This window comes from Geospiza fortis, unplaced genomic scaffold (assembly GCF_000277835.1).
Source record: "Geospiza fortis unplaced genomic scaffold, GeoFor_1.0 scaffold138, whole genome shotgun sequence".
Lineage (NCBI taxonomy): Eukaryota > Metazoa > Chordata > Aves > Passeriformes > Thraupidae > Geospiza > Geospiza fortis.
In genome coordinates this window covers 2304571-2324898 of record NW_005054307.1, presented here as the reverse complement: position 1 = coordinate 2324898, position 20328 = coordinate 2304571, and the positions used below count along the sequence as shown (strand labels likewise).

Here is a 20328-nt window from a genome sequence, read left to right as displayed (position 1 = left end):
TCCTGCTATTTCCTATTATGCTCATGCTTTGCTGAAGCAGAACTGTATTGCAAATCGGTATCAGTTTCACCAGTGATACTGAGACAAAACATCTCCTCTCCTGCCGCCCTCTGACCCTCCTTTTGACTGCCTAAGCATTGCAGAAGGCTTTTTGCCTAAAGGTTACAGTGCTCAGTTGGGCTGGTTTCCCAGTGTGAAGCTGAGGAGGAGGCCCACCTCAAAATCCTTTTTTCCAATATATTGTTTCCCTGTTCCACAGGCCTGATCTACATTCACGTATTAGAAAAACATTTTGTTTAATGTGCCCAGATAACCAAACAATTCAAACTGCTTTGTGACTGCCCTGTCCCGCCTGTTATTTACTGCTCTATCTTTGTGCCATAAAGTTATCCATTAACTTTGTTCCATATCTTTACTAAAAATATTGAATAGCAACACTCCTGATATCAATTCCTACAGAACTATAATCCATTCAGAGATGATTGCCTGGTGACAGCCTCTTGTAGATCTGTCAGTTGGCCAGGTTTTAATGTATTTAATGTGTACTTTATTGATATTGCTTTGTGCTAACTTCTTAATCAGAATGTAACGCAGAGGCAAATTGAATGCCATAAAAAGTCAAACTATACGATACAAGCATCTTTAGCAATCAAACTTTTATTTTCAGCAAAGAACAGAATCAGATTTGACATGACCTTTATTCTGTAAAATTATGTTGATTGATTTCCAAATACAGAAAACAAATATTTAGCTAACATCACTGCTTTTTTTACGTCATTCATGAAAATTCTGCCACCTCCAACTCCTTACAAGACCATAACACAGATACGATGGGTTTTCCCCTATCTGTGCTATGATCAAAACTCAAAATCTTTTGCCCTTATCCCTGCAGCTTGTTTATATTTTTCCTGATGTCTCTCACCTCTCTTATCAAACTTCTATACTACATATAATTTCATATGACAAGACTTAGAAATTCCCATCTCCTGTTTTACCTTCCTTTTTAAACACTATCTCTTTTTTTCTGTCTTTATTTCAACCCAGAAGCAGATGGGATTTTAGCCAGATGTGTTATCTTTTTGCTTCTATCTTTACACTAGCAAATGAAGTCTTCCTGGAAGACTTTGATTCATACGTCTATCTGGATTCTCATCAATCTCAAAATCAGATTCCTCATGTTTCTGATATTTGCCCACTGGAAGAAAAATAAACCCTAAACAAACAAGCAGAAAATAATATATCGCTAAGACAGATGAAATAAAACAGGACAGTGGAGGCTATAACATCTCTTTCACAGTCATCTTAGTTCTGTTGGACTTCCTATTTCTAGTTAATATAGAGTTCTGTCACTCAGAATCCTTAATTTTGACAATTATGTAAGCTCTGTCCCACTGAAATCATTGGGAATTTTCGTACATCTCAACTTGGGCAAAGTGCATCAAAACATTGCAAAAATAATAACAAAAGGAAAAACCTAAAACCTTCACCAAATTTAAAGTATAAAATGGATTACTTAACACAGTTAACTGAGCCTGTCATGCTAATAGCCTGGAAAATACCACTTGAGCAGAATGGGTGGAACAGACAAATTTTTAAGTGTGTCTTCCTTTCCACTGCTAGAGGCCTTGAAAAGCAGAATGAGTTAAGTTCATAATATAATTGCTTCTATCCTGATCAACCCATGGCACTAAAAGAAACTACAAAAAATTCAGTGCATCAGAAACTCAACACTGAAAAGAGAAAGAAGGATGATGCAAGTCTTCCCAGAACCAGAAGTAAACCAGTGAGCCCCAGATACCCCCAGGTTTTAATTTTTTTTACATTTCTCTCACACAAAAGTGATACATAATAGGAAACTTAACTTCTGTTCTGTTTGGGTGAGCCAGGAAGCCTTCTTGCCTCATGTAAATGGAATGGCAGCTAGGCACTTCTGAAAGGAGAAGATGACAATGCAAGTCAAAAGACTGGAATTAAAAGTGTGCAGGTTATCAATGAGACAAGCTGCAAGCACAACAGCAACAGAAAAGGATGCAACTTACAGTGAGAGGGAACCTGTCAACACACAGCATTTCATAGCAGCACACACCACGCATGGCCAAGGAGAAGGTCATGAAGTGAGGTTCACAGATCCCACCTACCACAGGCAACTGAACTCTAAACCTCTTGTAACCAACTCTGCTAAAAGCTGACTCCCATGGCAATTACACTTCGGACCATTCACCAAAAAACCTGCACCAGTGACCATGAATATTTTAAACCCTGTGCTTGTATATCTATCTTTGCACCTAATTCGACAAAAAGTTTTTAATCAATTGTGCTGAAAAGACTGCCAGTCACACTTATAAACACTACATTTACACAAGGAATGTCAAAGTGAATTTAGAGTAGGATAATACTTTTTAGACTCTGGTTAAGGACTTGAAGCGCTAATGAAATTTTCTGCAGTTGCTAAGCATTTTATCTAGAAATTTAGGCTGATCTATATCACTCTCCACTTCTATGTGTTTAAAACAAAAATGACACCTTCAAAAAGAAATACTGTGCATATTCTAAATAATACTGATATTTATTTGCTATTCTCCACTTCTACTGAAATCTGTAGGAAGAATGTGAAAAGCCAAATAGAACTAATGAAAAATGTATTCTTTAAACGTCTTTCTTTTTCTTCCCCGTGTCTTGCACTGTCCCCAAGTAGTCACATCCTGTGCACGGGGACTTGCAAACAGAAACACACCATAAATGTTTGCCCTTCTAGACCATGTTTAACCTACTTCTTGGATATCAAAAGTCTTGCTCAACAAAGTCTATTTGATCTTGCGATGAACTCCTACCCTAAGCTATGCAATCTGTTACCAGTAACTTGTAACTCTTTAAGAGATGCAAATACAGGTCGAAAGAGCAGACATTATTTTTCCAACACCGCCTACAGACTCTTTCAGACTGTGATTCCAAATTTCACTGTTCACTGACTAGTGATGAGTATCAAAGATTTGGCAGGATAAGAAAATGAGGTTTTACACTGACTTCACAAACAAGTGAAACACAGGGCAGTAATAATAATAAGTTTCCTCTAACAGTCCATGGTCCCTCTTGCACTTCTGTGCCAAACTCTTCATTACCTCCTCTCTCGATAAAACACTGGGTGCTTGCCTCCTCAGGCCTAGAGAATCTCTAATGTCTCAGGCAGCTATTCTGAGCAACCACAGGAATCGGTGACTCAGTGATCACCCCAGTCAAGTATAGCACTGCAGGCTAGAAGTCAAGGCTACAAGCAGTGCTTCACCTGCAAGGAATCATTCATGTTAGCAAGTAGATTGAATTCTAAGGAGAATGGAAAAATCTACGTAAAAAAGAGGAAGCTGTAGAACTGAAACAGATGCTATTTTCTATTTTAGGTAAAGCTTCTCTAGTATTGGCAGCAAAGCCCTTTTTGACTCATGAACTCCGCTCCTGCAAAGTGATAGAGCAGAGTATACTGAATAAAGAATTATGCATGCATCCACAAAGTTGTCTTCTTAGCCAAGTTGGGGTTTCATCTCCCATGCTCCTAAGTCAATTACAATTAACATCTGGAGTCTCTTTAAGGCAAGCATTGTTTGTACCAACATTACTTAATCTTCTGGTTAGCTTGTGCTTAAACAGTCCACAGAGGACCAAAAAAATACAGCAACAAAGAGTTTATTTCTCGTAAAGTAACTAGAGTCTTGTTATCCTAAAGTGCTATCAGTTAATTTATGACTATCAGAGTGGGTCAGACTCTAATCAAATTGTAGAAACATTTCCAAAGTGATTATTCAATCAAATGACTAACATGGTTAATTAGGAGCCATAAACATTGCTCTGAAGTTCATCAAAGTAATGACTTGCCCAGAAAAATTACTGCTAATTAAATTGCCTGCTGCTTTCATTTCTACCTTATCTAATAAAAAGTCCAACCAATGAAATTTAGCATTGCAGTTTTAAATTGTACTAAATGCTTGACTAAGACCCAGAAGTATTTTTACATGCTAAGCGGAGCTACTTCAAAAGAAAATATTTTAGTGCAGAAATTACAGAGCAATTATATGTTTCCCTCTTCTTAAACCATTGTTTCAAGACAACAAATAAGACAGAAGCAGGCATGAAATACTTCCAGGGCAAGATCCAAGAGATGACCAATTTATCATCTTTTTACAAGTTTTGGTCTTTGAAGAAAAATGTGCCTGGATTTAGACACACAAGTTTATTTCAGACTGTTAATGAAGCAATTTACATTGTACGGTTACATCAGCTCAAGAACAGCAGAGCTCCTTAAAAGAAAATAAAAACAACAAAACAAAAAACTATCTAAAAATATGGAAGTGTAAAAAAATTGCTTATCTTTTATTATTCTTTTGGAATACTTAGGGATCATTCTTAATTGCTCTTCTTATTAACAGAAACACAGCAATCATCTTAAAACAATGAATATGGTTTTATATCCTAGACCATGAAACCATTCTTTTCACAATAGGTGCTGTTTTAAAAAGTACACATAATCCAGACACTGCAAAAATGCCTTCTCATCCAGGACCGTAACAGAGAAAAATAATGGAAATAAGCTCTGCTATGCCTTCTTCAGAATACATCCAAGCAGAAAATGCCCAAACAGAACTTCTCAGGACAAGAAAAGTCTGCTATTTAACTTAGCAGGCATAGATTCTAAGTTTCATTATCAAGTAAGACACTTGAGTGGTCCCTTGGTAAGGTATTTCATATTAATTATCATGTCAGAATTTAAGGGGTTAGGTTGTCTCAGCCCTGTATAACTCAGAGCAGATAAAGAATCCTTAAATCCTCTTTTCTGATTGTTTTTCAGAGATAAGGATGAGATTTTGTTCCCACAATCCCACCCTGTACAGAAAAAAACAGAATTTCAGCCTGTGTCCCTAGCCAGAATAGACACAGGGAAGATGGAGTTTCTGCAGGCAAAGGGATGAAATGACAAGATTGTATTCTATGGGATGAAGTGCCTGACTGTCTTCTTCTGAATGAAGCAGAGCAAAGCAGGGACTGGAAACCTGAACCAGGATTTATTCTTCAGCTGTTCCTGTTTCTGACTTTACACAGCCTCCCTAACTGAAGGGCAGGTTGTTATGTTACACCCTAACTCTTTTTTTAATTCTTTCTGAATTACTTTTCAGCTTGCTTTATCGACATCAGCTGAAGATCTGGAGTCCCAGGGCACACCCCACGTGCTGGTGACAAAGCACAGTGCCATACAGAGGCATTGCACGTGTGCACGTGCGGAGGGAGAGACGTGGAGATGGAGCCTTGGAAGGCACAGGCCACCTGAAACGGTGGGAGAAGAAGGGAACTGCCTGCCCAGCCTCACCCTCCATGTAGCTGCTCAGGTGAAAACTGTGCTGCTCTGGCAGGCAGCTGCCTTAGTCAGGGAGCCTGTTAACAAGTCACTCAAATTCACCAACTACTCAACTCATAGTGAAACATGCCTACTTCCCTAAAGATTTAAAACTAAGTGGTAATAAGACTGCAACCTTCTTACTGTTTTCCTGCCCACTTTTCCACTTACACTTTATTACCAAGTAAGTCATATTAGAAGCAGATTCCATAAGGAACTGTTTCAAAAGGACCTGGTCCCCAAAACTTTGAAGGGATTTCACTGGAAACCCTGCAATTTCACTTATACCACGTCCTTCTAAATTGTCATTTTGGTCTGAAAAGTAATTATGTGAATTTTAGCCCCTATTTCATTAATTCAGAGTTTGTGTGTCTATACAGATAGACTTAAATGTGCCACTTTGCCTTCCCATAGACAAGAAATGCAGCACCTGCAGATTCTCTCCCATTGTGCTGCTGGGTACAGAAGGGCACACACAAGTCCCCTGGGTAGCTGGGACAAACCTGGAGTCGCTCCCATGTGCCAGCCTGACCCTGTGAACACACCAGCCATCCCTTTCAGAGCTTCCCTTGCACAGTACAAGCACTTCTCTCCTATATGAGCAGGTGGCTGGTGTACTGGGAGAGATTTTTACCAAGTGCAGAGACAAAAGTAGCCTTTTAAAAATAAAATGTTCAAACTAGAACACATCATACTTTTGGCATTAAACTTAAAACATCACAATATCACTGCAAATAACTTTTCTGTTCATGGATTTCCAAGAGCACTGACCAACTGTTTACAAAGGAGCGCTTCATCCACCACTGAAACACATTCAGCCTCCTGGTGGAAAACAGCTGTTCACAACATCATTGAGAAGTTCTGACCAGCTCAAGGCTAAAGATAATAGTGAAATCACCAGAAAAAAAGCACCTTTTTAGGTAAGAATGGCAGTTCTTCAAACAAGATCACAACAAATCGCTCAGGTAGCACCAGGAGTCACTAAGAAAAATGCCTGATTTATGTTTTGCAGGGAGAAGTAAAAAATTATTCTTTTGGATTTTTAAACCTGCAGAACACATTTAGATTCAAACTCTTATCTCCCCAAAAGGAGATATTCAGGTAAAAATACTGGAACTAATTACAAGAATTATACAAGAATTGCTTGAGCAATTGACCCACCACTCAAATGCTGGTGGATCAAGTTTTAGTTCAACCACCTTTGAAAGCTTTATCCCCTCACAAGCTATGTAATGAACAGAGTCCTACAAACTGGTAAAGTCCTGGCAATACAAAAGTCAGCATTATTTTTTTCAGTAGCAGATTCAGCATGAAAAAATGTAGGTGCACTGACATTGCATGGGTGAAAACAAATAAAAATTCTGTAAAAATCAATTTAAAAATTAGGCAATCTTTTCCCAAATCATTATGCAATTTAGAAACATTCAGAATGGAAGGTTTTATGCATTTTCTCAGTCACCAGTCTTTGTGCCAGCAATCCAGGAAAAAAACCAAACTTACAAGAATGTGCACTCATACATACACATACACTTCCTTCTAAAAATAGCTGATTAAAATTCTTAAAGTTTAATTTCTTACACCTCATTTCACAAAAACTTGTCAGAGAATTAGGTTTGGCCTCACTGGTTCATGTTTAAGTGGAAATATTACACAGATACAGAAAAAACCTTAAGCAAACATCTTCCTTTCCACAACTTTGGTTTTTAGATCTATGACAACATCCAATGCATTTTGTGAGACCAGATGTCAACAGCCTGTCTAGGCGATGTGTAACTTTTTGTACAGCAGAACAGGAAAACAAAGGCTCATACATTCAGCTCTGAATTGAAATTCCACATGGAGCTGATCTTTTGAGCATACTTTAAAATCATGTATTTGCTTTTATTAACCTCAGTAACTGTAAAATGTGTCTTAAACATTGCTCTCCTTTGAATTCAAAAAAAGACAGCAGTATTTTCTCTCTCCCTCGCTCCTTTTGTTGGTAATCTTACTGCAAAAATGTCTGTGTTGCTTTTTCTCCCCCGCCCCATTCCCTGCCTGTAAAATCGAAGTTGGACAAACACTGCACGGCTGAAGTGACATATTTGAATGGAATTCAGACCAACCAGTTCCTGTTTATGTTTCTGATTTGAGAATGTAGCCTTCTCATTCACTATACATTAGAAACACACCAAGGCCATAAATGGTGTCAGGTTGCAGGCAGGCAGGGCCAAGCAGCATTAATCATTACTTTAAGGCAACTGGCAAAAGCAGCAGCTGAGGGAACACTACACCCTTCAGCTCCGCATAAATGGACATTCCAGGGTTTGGCGTGTGTGGGTTGGCTTTTTTTTTCCCCTTCAGCATCCATTTTATGAATGAAACTTCAGGCTGCACAGAGTCCATTCATATAAAAGCTATGCTCACAGGGCTCAGTCTCTCGGGATCAATTGGTCTTGAGCAAGGCTGATGTGATTGGTTTAAGGCAGGCTTCAGCCTTCCATTACTGATTTAAAATGCAGCCTGTGTCCATTTGACCTGCCTTAATGCACAAAGAGTAAATCCAGACTGTGCTCTCAATCCTCAAATCAAATCATTAGCCAGTGCCACTTACTGTAACTGTAGATTTAGAGGATATTTATCCATTTCTTTGAAAAACAGGGACTGCAGGACAATTTTTCAGATCATATTGTCTGCCTTGAAAACAAAAATACATATACGGTCTCCTGCCTGTATACTCACATTAACTTGGTATTCAGGCTTTCCTTTGTTCACAAAAGTAACATTGCAAAATGAAATCATTTCTAACTACAGATTTATTTCAGACAGAAATAGTGAATAGAGGAAATCAGCTAGATTGACAGCAAGTGAAAAGTTAAATTTCTGCCCTTCACAGCAAATTTCTGAAGTCCAGGTTTCCCAAGCTTCCCTGTCAGATGCTCTTATTTTCTGCCACCACACAGTCCGACAACAGATTTGTCTTTTAAAATCAAGTACAAAGTCCAGTGCAGCTTAACTATTGAACAAAATTCATACTCATTCACTGAAGCAACACAGCAAAGACAAGTTCCCAAAACACAAGGATGAAATATTTTAAACCACAGGGAAAACTGCAAAACCAAAACTGAGGTGGGGAGAGTTCTTAAACTTCCTAACTCAAGAGCAAACCCTGTCCCTTCTCCCCTCATGCCTTTATGCCATCTGGATTTTCATTGAGAACAATTGTACTTTTGTGTATAAGAATTTCTTTAAGGCTATAAGGAGATGCAGTTTTGAGATGTGTGTACTAAGCACCATACCCAGGAAAAGGATGGAGTCAGTTTTGTTTCACAAAGCATTTTATAAAAATGTGTTCAAAACAGACTGATTTAAAAGAAGGGAATAAAAAGAAAAAAAAAGGAAACTTTGAGAGAATTTGAGGAAAAGACTCAGCAGCTGGAAGACTTTTGAAGCAAGATACAAAATCTTGAGTCACACTGACAGAGCACACACACAATCCATCTACAGTGATTTAGAGGTGGTACATAAATACCAATAAATTGTTTTCCATGAGATGTAGCTATGAGCAAGGGAATGCAACCAATCAAAGAGAAAATTTAGGTTTATGTTCAAGAAATATTTCTTAACTGTGAAGTCTATTTGTCTGTGAAATAATCTCCCAGGGGAAAAAATAGAAGTAATAATATTTAGCAATCACAGAAATTTATATTTTCAGAGCATGGTACAAAAATTAGCCAATATAATAAAAAACAGTAGTAGAAGCACCATGACTTGTGCCACTTTAAATGCTGCACTGGTCAATGCATTTAATGCAGCACTGGAGAATATCCTGGAAAAAGCAAACCAGCACTGCCTCCAATTGACTTTTTCTCTTCACACTAGCATCTCCAAATATCTAATTTTTTTCTTCAGAAATACAATAGAATAACAAACTGTTTAAAAAGGAAATTGGGGGGAGGGGTCGAAGGAATCAACCTGCAAATAAATATAAACTGAAGAAATATTTCTTTTTCCCTTGAAATTTCAATTCAGCACTTTCTCTTATGCTATTCTGCAAAATCCCAAATTTAAGACTACGTTGGCTGACGCCTAGGGAAGAATGTGTTACTAGGGGTCTTTTTCCACCTTAATAACCACTGACTTGCTTTTCAAAAAACACCTCATCAGGTATTTGAGAGGACTCTTGCATTTTAATCTGTTTCCAATCATTAGGTAAATACATTTATAACATGGATGGCAGAATGTTACCAACATTCTATTCCTGTAAGAGCAAACTTAGGAGGTTAGTAAATGTCATAATTAACAACTTCCTGCACAAACTCTATACAAATCCTTTGCTGCAAATATCATACAGCCTTTTGCTCCATCACTGTTGTCTTGAGAGCACAGGTCAAAACTCTTTGTGGGAAGGAGAGCCATGCTGCAAACAACTTAGCAGGAGGAGCCCCTGCTTCATTTGTTACAAGGGATGGAAATTGTCTATGTGCTGAGGCAGAAGTTTTCAGGAAAAGAAAAGATAATACAGCTGAATGGTCAACTTTAGGCCTCAGTAAAGCCATTCCAGCTCCAACAAGGTTTTTCAGAGCAGCCACATTGCTTCTGACAGATTTTTGGTATATGTATTTTTATACTGCTTATACTGAGACCCTTATCTGATGTTCCCATAATTCTTCATGTAGAAACACAAAGAAAGTCCCTAGGAGCTAGGATTCACCCAGTTCTAACTGGGTATCCAAAACAAACAGGTTTATGTATCTGATTTGTCTCTTGGCCTCCATTCATTTCTTTTAACAGAGGGGCAGGTGCTCATCCATTGTCACTTGCTAACACAAAGTATTTGCTTGTGAGGCTTCAGGAATTAAAGGGATGAGCAGAAAGAAAGACATGGAGGCTAATAATTCCGTCTGGAGAGTTCATTCTTTAAGTGATGTGACTAGTGTCTCAGAAGTGACAGGGAGAGAATCCAAATATTCTAAGGTCTGTTCAAGCGTATTAATTGTAAGGCTACCCTGAAATGAAACTGTGAGAACAGCCCTGCTAATGCCTGTAACACATTCAGGAAGTACTGAATCTATCTAAATTTCAACAGAAAAATCCCTGGCAATCAGTAAGTAGTATATGCAAGCAACAGTTCCTCCTCTATTCATCTCCATTACCACTGAGTGACAAATTTCAGTTTCCAAAGACATGAATATAAAAATTTCTCAACCAAAATAACTACTTCAATTTTGCAAAATAACTATTTTCAATTGGGCAAAACCAAATACAAGATTTAACAATTTAAGATGTAGCTTTAAAACATGATTTTTAGTATTAATTGATACACACACAGCTAGACTCATACCTTACTATATTTGCAAATACACTACATCATGTAAGAAGGGTTAAACCTGTGAAGGTCCTGCTCAAAAACAAAGCACAGAAGAGACAAGCTATATCAAGTTTGGCCTTTTTGTTTAATTACCTGGATACATTACTGAATTCTAGCAGCGCTAACTGTACAGGAATACCCACTATTAGGCCTTGTAAACAAAGGTCCTAGGAAGCCTTTTGGAGTATATTCATTAATTATGCAAAATCTCAAAGCTCTGTATGTCCCTGGCTGCACTTCTGTGACTGAAGTTGCTAGATTTACCATCAAGTACTAAATGCATCTGACTGTCAGACATGGGAAAAAAAAAATCCATGACAGAAAATGTCTGATTGAACCTATATGATGCACTGTGACTTCTAGAAGCGTGGATAGATAAGGAAGAGCCTCTACTCTGTTGACATTTTTCTTTTTCCATTATCTCAAACATCTCCATTATCTCTATTCTGCAGAAGAAATTGCATACCTGCAATTACAATTACAACTAATTGATCTGCCATTTCCCATGTCATAATTAATGTCATGTTTTAATAGAGTTGTAATCATTCTATAATAATGCTTTTCATTCATCAGCTTCCCACAAAGTATAAAAGAATAGTGCACAAAAGCAATGAACTTTTACGAGTCCCTTTCAAAAACATCCCAAAAGGAACATCTCAGTGCATTACAATGAACTTTTTAAATGTGTTTCTATATTCTTTTCTGAGCTGCAATAAAATACAATGAAAAAAAAGACTTTTTACTCTGGCATTCCTCCTTCCCTGAACATCCATAGGTGAAAAATGAAATCAATGATTCAGTGACAAATACATTATGTTTCCTAAGGGGTTATTTAATGTACTCTTAGCAAGGATGGAAAATGATGGTTTCTGGAGAACAGATGGTAACAAGACAAAATATCAACAGACCACAGTTGTTGACTGCAATTTATGGAGTGTACAGATGTGTCAACTTAAATGCAGTGATTCTGAGGCCAATAAAAGTACTTCCTGATACCAAGAGATTAATTTTTCATGACCACTGGTTACACAGCTATTACATTTTTAAAAACTAATCATTCATCTACAAAAGAAACAATTTTGCTTGAAGATAATTATTATAAAGTGGAATGTTGTTCTTGCTGGCACAAAATAAATAGACATAACAGGACTGGATGCAACTTTGTACATCTTCATTGCAGAATAAAATTTCCTGCTTTCTTCCATACAGAATATTCCAAAGCAAGATGAATGCTAGCAGCCAGTCCAGATTTAAAGTAACAGTATGTAATAAGGGGATCCCACTTCTGAGACAAATAAGAAGCATATTTACAAAAGGGCCTTTTTTTGACCTTTAATTTAGCAAGATGAATAACAAGGTGCTTGTGAAAGTTGCAAGGCACCGGCAGTGCCTGAAGCTGCAGTCCTCCATTTATTATCCACTGCCACATGAACTACACAGTCACTCCCATATGCTCTAGGACCAGAGATACATAACTCCACAAAGCCACAGATCTCAGAACCGTCATCAATGAATGGGTTGAGTTCTGGATCTGATCCTTGTAATTCCATTTCACTTTCATCTTGTCTTGTATTTCAGCTTGGAGAAATATTTCACCCCTGGTCCCCTCCCTGTTAAGGGCTAACTCAAATTTTCCTAATGATTGGTTTTTTGCTTGTTAAGAATAAGAAAGGAAAACTTTCCAAATTCCCCCATTCTAACATCGAGATCAACTCTACAACAAGCACTTTACATTAATGAAACCACAAAATATCCCACCAGAGAGACAGTGTTAAGTTAGCTACAGAAAGAAAATAAAAAAACTGTTCTACACTATATCAAATTGCAAGATAGTCTTTCATAAGCTGAAATTTCAAAGGACACTTCAACTCAGCTGTCATACAGCCTTTGGAAAATAAACAGCAAAAGCATCTAGCCAGAGACTGAACCAGAAGGAAAGCCCTGGGAGTACAGCAGCATCAAGAAGAAGGGGGAGTCAGACTGAAGTCAGACAGAGCCATCCATTCCCCCTGCCCAAGTCAGCATGGATGTGTATGACAGCAATCTACCCTCCTCCAGGAGCACAGCTGGGACACACTGAAATCCCTCCCTTTCAACAGTGTGGCATGCACAAAGCAGGACCGAGGCAGATGCTGAAGAGGAGCTGCAGAAATCACTTACACTAAAACTGAACAACATTTTGATTGCATTATCTTGGCTCCATACCAATCAACTGTTTAACCCCACCTAGAGCATTCCTCATGCTTTAATCTCAGCTTCTTTTCATACCACCTTTCCAGCTTTCTTCTTTGTAGCTTCCTTCGCCTTGTTACTTGGTACTCATTACCAAATTTCTTTTTTGACTTTTTAATTTTCTCATTCTTTCCCCAAATATGATATAAATATTATGTTGAAATTTTGTCAAACATTTACAGTGTTATTCCCTTGATTTTTCTATCCTTCCTATTGCTTATCTTTTCTATTTTGATCAGAAGCTATTGAGAGCAGATTCTGCCACCACCTCCTCTGTTTTGTACTGTCTGTAGAGCAATAAGATTCCATTCCAGTTGCCCTATAAGCACAATCATAATAAACATTATTAATAGCAACAGTGCATTCTCTACATCAGCAACCTGGCATCTCAGATTATGTACCTCCACAAAACACAGCCGTATGCACAAACTGAGGAGCTGACACCAATTTGGCCGATTCTTCTCCCTCATCGGTTTTATAGCTGTATAAACCCCACTTCAGTGGAGTTACTCCTGATTTAAAGTAATGCAAGCAAGAGGAGAAAGAGTTCTCTATTTCTGGCACACAAATGGAAGAACTCATAAAATGGAGCACACGAATTCAGAGGTCAAAGATGAGATAGTACAGAACAAGTTCCTTCTTAACAAAGCAAATTTGCACCCATTACTTTCTTCCTCAACTTCTTTAATGTTTCTGGACAGAGATTTCTAGAAAATGAAGCACTTCAAAGAGCAAGAAATGGTGGCACAAGTCACACTGTATTATGTAGCAATCTTAATACTTTGTAAGCTGTCTCAGGCAAAAGAGCAAGTTTCAATTCATTCAATCAAAACATCAGTAGCAATGGCTTGGAGTGAAATATTGTTTTGCTGTGCAGAACTAAAGGAGAATCTCACCTACCTGAATCATATGCAAAATCCCTAGGTTCCTGTTTAATCATCAGCGGAGGGGGGAAATTTTGACTGGCTGCACTGCCAACCATAGCGTTGTGTTCATAAACTGGATCGTGGTACTCCTGCTTAAAACCTTGAGGTGGGAAAGGGATGTTTGGTTCAGACATCTGGCGCTGATATATTGGACGTCCTTCCCTTGGCATTGCAGGCAAAGGTGGGAAAGAATTGCAAGGCTCAGAGAGCTGGCGGCGAAATCTAGAACACAAATTAGAGAGGTCATGTAAAGGACTCCAGCTACGTTCCATTTCCCAAAGATCTTCAGAAGTCATTATTAGTGGCTGTATCACTTTCTCAAAAACCAACACTTTGCTTATGATTATGCCAAGTGCTCCCATCAGGATCACTGTCACTGTACAACAGCAGCAAGCAAAGAAACAAAAATCCCACCTATTAATACCAGCTCTAACACCTGTCCCCACCACATCCTCTTTGCTTCCAATATCTTTCCTCAACAGAAGAGGCAAACAGGAAATGCACCAGCTCTAAAACAGTAGAAAGACTGACATTCTACCACAGTGACATGAAGAAGGCATAGTTAAAGTCCTCTGCTCTTTCACAAATGTTAGCAACATCTTACTCCTACTCTAATATACTCTTACCCATCTTACTGTTACACAGAAACCATTCTGACCACAATAAACACATTTTTTATGGAGTATTGTCTGCTCTAACATTTGGAAACATTTCAGGGTAAAACTCCACTGTTCTGTCCTCTCAGCGGTAGTGTCATGAGAGATTGACTCACAAGGATGGCACTGCACTCCAGCTGCAACAGGAAGGGAATGTCAGCACCCAGTGAAAGGAGAGGGTGCAAATTTTTGCTATGACAATTAATTACCCTCCTGCTTTAACTTTTCTCCTTAGTCATTTCTACATGAAAGTTGTAATCTGTACAAGCCACACTGCCATTTGGTATTCCCAAATGCTCTTCAGTAGGCAAAAAAGAAGAGAATTTCATTTCAACTTATCTTGTTTTACATGAAGTGCTACCCTCAAGAGCCTATGCTTATTTTCTCTTCCATAAAACCTATCTACCTGAACTAAAAAGCCTGAATGTAATTACTTGGACATCTGCAGGTTCAGAATCATACAGAAGAATACCAGGATGCTTTTTTCCCACTGGGTCCTGATGAACTGCATGATGTCTTCCAGTTATCTCCTGCAGATTACCACAGTAGTAATCACCACAGCAGTAATATTGTGTCCACACCAACCAACATCAAATGCAATGTTCTTACAACAAACTGCTTACTAGTCCTGTTATCATTTATTACAAACAAGACCCTTAAAAAAAAAAAAAAGTAACTTGTGCCTTTCTTTGGAAGCTTCTTACTGTCACACAAAAAAGGCCTAATCATTCCTGAGCTTCCTGTACTTCGGGTCTGGTTCACACATGCAAAAGACTTTCTTTTGAAGAAAACTGTGTGAGTGAAGCACAATGCAGGGGTTTCATTGCACAAGCAATAAAATCCTTGACTATCAACTCATAGGTAGTACATATTTCTACAACAATTTAAACTCTATTACATTCTGTCATAATACTGCTGTAACTTGTTCTGACAAATATTTACTATCATAGCTTAATTATAAATACTGTGGAAACTACAGAGATAGAAACTATTACCATGCAGTAGTGGAGACAAAATGAATTTTTCCAATGCTGCTGTAAATACTGTAATTTTTGCAGTAGAGAGATTACTGCACTGTAACATTGGGGTTTGCAATTCCACCTACACCTGCAGAAAATAAACTTAGAAACTCAAATGTATTATGAAACAGTTAGGCTGACTGGCACTGCATTCATTTCCTTTTTTTTCCTTTTTTCATTAGCCAAAAAAAGAAGCAGAAATTATCATTAAGAACTGTCAAGGAGTGAATCAGAAAATTGCAACTTGAAGATAAAATAAGAAACAGGCTCACTCACAAAGCCTCAAAGGAAGTTAATAATACTTGTTGTACTGGAAGCTTTGTATGGAATCAAGCCATTTGTTTATACAAGTGGATTTGTTTCCTGTTGGTACTTGTTAGGACCACTTATCGTTCATATACTCATGCCCTGTATGAAGATGTATGGGCTGTATGTACTAGATGCTAAAGCTATCCTGTGCCTCCAATGCATGTTCCAAAAACACTGTGCCTTGAGTTATAGATGCTTATATGAACTCACATAGGCAGGTCATTTGTTTAACTGACATTTTCTGAATACATTCATTGTAGTAGTATCTCACCTTGTAAATCACGAAAATTTGAATTTCACAAAAATGTGAAGTACACATTTGCTTCATATACAAGATTCAAAATAAATAAGAAAATGGGGAAAAAATATCTCCCACTACAATTCCACCTTTCTTTAAAAATGGAGAAAAATGAGATGATGGGGTTTTTTTTCTTCCTTGAGTCAGCTATTTTGGACTTTACTAGAACACATGATGTTCTATAATAGAAGGGAAGCATTAGTGCAAAATGCCCTAAACATGGATATCAGAGATGGGAAGGGAGCAGAAATCACGTAAAGAGCCTACAAAGCTTGCACAGTGCAAGGGTTGTGGGTACAGAAACTATACTAGGATATATGCAAATGTCTATAAATACTGAAGTTAGGGCTCACATACAGGTTCAGCGCTCTCTTTACAAGTAGTTTTATAACAAAATATTTTTTTCATCTGAAAAATCTTACTACTGTTCTCTGCACATCAGCCATTTAGCTTCAGCTGACTTCAGTCTCCTGGCAGCTTGACTTTGCTGTATGTACAGGAACACATTTATCCACCCTCCTGTAATCTAAACCACTGCCTGGCTTCACTGGGGGCCTTTGTGGCTAGACCACAGTCCACAGCTGGGGAGGAGATGGGGACTATGACAGATGAAGGGACCAATTCAGTGTTTCTTGATGGCCAGAAGGGCTTGTAGAGAACGTTGGTGGTATTTAAAGATATCTCAGTAGAGCTCAAAACAGCAATATTAACATTAGCAACCTCCTTCAAAAGTGATCTGCACAAATCCCTGGAGATAACAGCCCTTATTAGAGCAGAAATATGCAAATCACACTCCCAACAACTGTTTTTCTTTTCAGGTCTTAATTTGATAATGGTTAAGAGGTAAAACAAGTTTCTGAACATATATCTCTTTACACACCATTGGAATTTTAAATGTTCAGGGGCAATCAAAACTCAGTATACAAAAACAGGTTCATGCAATAAAGGCTAGGGTAAATAGAATTCCACAAACAAGTGCTTGGACTGAAAAAACAAGGGAATCCACTGAACATATCTGTTGCAAAACTGAGCTAAGACAGTTGTCTGGGGATTTCTAACATATCAAAACAAAACAGGGTGACTTAAGGACAGTTTAAGCTTTAATTCTAGTCTCTAACTCTTGTGGCTTTTACTCAGACTAATGTTATTTAAGCACGGTTTATGTTGGCATCTTTTTTTGAAATGCTACATTACAGAAGGGCTTGGAAAAATGATCCACCCTTCTAAAGAATATTCTGAAGCAGGAACACTGTAACATGGTCACTTATCCCTTATATAGGTGAACTACTTAGCGAGAGGCCAGATATTTATAGTTAGGAACACGCTTGCTAGTGACTTCATCACCTTGAAGGGCTTTCTAGCCCCAAGTGAATCACAGAACTATAGAAGAGCCCAGATTGGAAGGGACCTCGAAAGACTGTTGTGTCCAACCTTTTGTGGGAAAGGGAGCCTACATGAGATTACCCAGCATACTGTAATCACCCTCACAAGACAGAACCAACATGTAATTTAAATTCTGTCACTGCCAATATGAACTCATACACTAGTGCACCAAGCTGGGTGCCAGCTTTTCATAAACACACACATTTCTGACACTACGAACCTTGCTGGTTTCCACCTCAATCCCCCAACCTAAAAGGGAAGAGTTGTGGGCAGGAAGCCAGCACTACCCTATATAAGAGCCACAACTGAACACCTTCTGAATGGGTCCTTCCCATGTTTTGTGTTTTACCTGTGATCCATAGGGAAGCTGTTGTCTGGAATGGACTGGGATGGAGGGAGGTGGGTAGGGAAAACGCGGTCAGGTTTAGGAGTCTGAGCGGAGTTCGGGGAGGCATGGTGCAGCGGCGACACGGGAGTGCTGGATGGCGTTGGTGGGTTGGAGGGCCTCATTCCCACTTGTGGTTTCTGATCATAGGCACTATTAGTAAAGCAAGGGAAAAGCAAGGTAGGTTATTTTTTCCAAAGAAAGAAGAAAATCCAAAACCATAGCATCTACATCCAGGAAAAAAATCACCACAAGTGCCCCATTTAGAAGCTTTTGATTATAGTTAACTCATGAACCAGTTTGGGGCAGAAGAATTCTCAACTTTACACTAAGAAGAGCAATGAAAAAGTCATGTTAGAGGCAAATGATTCAGCACAGCATTTGCTTCTCTGAGACACAGAAATGTATTTTTAAAGGACTCAGTCTTACAGTCATATTCTAACAGGAGGTATACAAAATACATAAAAGTAGAACCACCTGGACTAGAGCACAAAGAGCTGACAGTGCCTGTCAAGGCTCTTTTTCTTTTGCACAAACCACAAAGTGAGACAGTAAAACAATACAGCCAGAGGGAAGTGATCTGACCCAGAAAAACAATGGTATGCTGGCTTAGCTACCCATACTAGGACGTCAGCAGCCTCTCTCGACAGGTTTTTTTACCCCTCTCTCTCTCAAAAATAAACTGCTGGTCCTACAAGTACATAGATGGTATTTTCAAGGGTGTGTTACATCAGGAAAGGACTTGAGAACACTTTGATCATCCCTGTTTCTAACCAGGAGAAATGCAGACTTAGGAATATAGTAAGCACAAGCTTGCATGCTTTTCTACATCAGGTCCCTTAGCACCCATCAAATCCATCATTGCATTCATTTGATTTCTGAAACCAAAATCACTTCTTATAACTGCCAAAAGTGCCAGTCTTTTCCTTTTTCTCCCCCCATTCATATCCATAAAGTTAAATGTTATAATGCTTTAAGTGCTAATAGTTTTCATACTACACTGATGAGAATCAAAGCTAGATGAAAGATTCTAAAATAGACTGAAATGTCAATAAGAAATCCTTCACTGCTGACACTAAAGGAAGGAGTGACATGTAAATGCAACCAAAAGGAAGTCAATAAGGAATGAAGAAGTATCAAGCCCCTCCACCACCTACAAATAAATAAAGCTTTTATTATCTATGCCTATAAAAGAAGACAACTTGCTTTTGAATGCAACTAATGAAACACTGTTTTAAAAGGTAATCACCCAGGAATATACACATACAACATCTGCACAATTTGTCAAATACCTAATGTGTTGCTCAGACCTGCCAATCCCTTGCCTGTTACACAGATCTCTCTTTCCTAATGCACATAATGCATTTTGAAAGTACTTTCAACACAGCTCACAGAAAACAAGATACTCCTTTCTTCTATTTCATGCTTGTACACTGGGTTTTTAAACTCTGGCTAGCTCCCATGGAGGAGGAATGGAGGATGTGCATTTTGATGAAAAACACTGCTTTAAAATTATTATGTAAGTGTTTGACACAACTGTAAACAAATCCATCAGTGTTCATCAGCTAAATGCATTATCTCATCAGTCTGTTATCTGCTGAAGAGGTAACTTTTCTAAGATCTCTATTATGGTTTTATTACTCTTTCGTCAGTCCTCATTTAAGCCAGCAGTTCTCACTGCAAATATGCTCCTAATTACTTTACCTGACATTGTACAGGCACTTTTCCCCATAACTGAACTTGAATGGTTGCTCTTGACTGCAAGCGGAGCCAAGTTCCGAACATGGGCTATGGGGTTCCTTCTTGATCTTCACAGGGAGACCATGAAAAGCCACTGGAAAGAGAAGGAGAATGCAATTAAAACCCAAGTACAATATCAACAATTAGCTTTCCCAAGTAAGCTCGACACTGCTAATTAAACACATGATTAATTAAACAATTGTAATAATAAAAACAATATAGGAAATAAACATTTCAAATATTTCTTTGAGTGTCAACTGAAAAATAGACACCAGAGATCCTTCACATTGGCTATTATCACTTCTATTGTTTAATAGAATGATGGCCAGCATCCCGTCTCATTAGCAGGAAAATAACAGCCCACTTATATTTGGCTTAACTACTGTAAATGTTGTCAGAGGCAAAATACTTCCCAGGCACCAAATGTTTCTAAGTAATATCAGAGGTTGCTTTTAGCTATAAATGCAATAGTAGTCCACTTCAAAGAGTGTAACACAAACGACTCCAAAATAAATTTAATATATATCAGCCTCAAGTGTATGATCAGTAATGTTTTCGTCCCACAGAATGCTTGAAAATTTGCAGTAAAACCCTGCAAAAAAACCTGATGATTCTATGCACTTTTAATTATAAATAACATCATAAAAATC

At 38.2% G+C, this 20328-nt stretch overlaps 1 protein-coding gene across 3 annotated transcripts in view; it reads right to left on the bottom strand.

Moving 5' to 3' along the window:
* The window catches only part of ETV1 (ETS variant transcription factor 1), a 65617-nt gene that overhangs the window by 12809 nt on the left and 32480 nt on the right, over positions 1-20328 (bottom strand). For all 3 annotated transcript variants that reach the window (XM_031066757.1, XM_031066758.1, XM_031066759.1), the window contains 4 exons: positions 19643-19772; positions 17903-18091; positions 13863-14110; positions 1862-1930 (listed from right to left, as the gene is read on the bottom strand). In XM_031066757.1, the coding sequence (XP_030922617.1) occupies positions 1862-1930; positions 13863-14110; positions 17903-18091; positions 19643-19772 (636 nt within the window). The remainder of the gene's footprint in view (positions 1-1861; positions 1931-13862; positions 14111-17902; positions 18092-19642; positions 19773-20328) is intronic.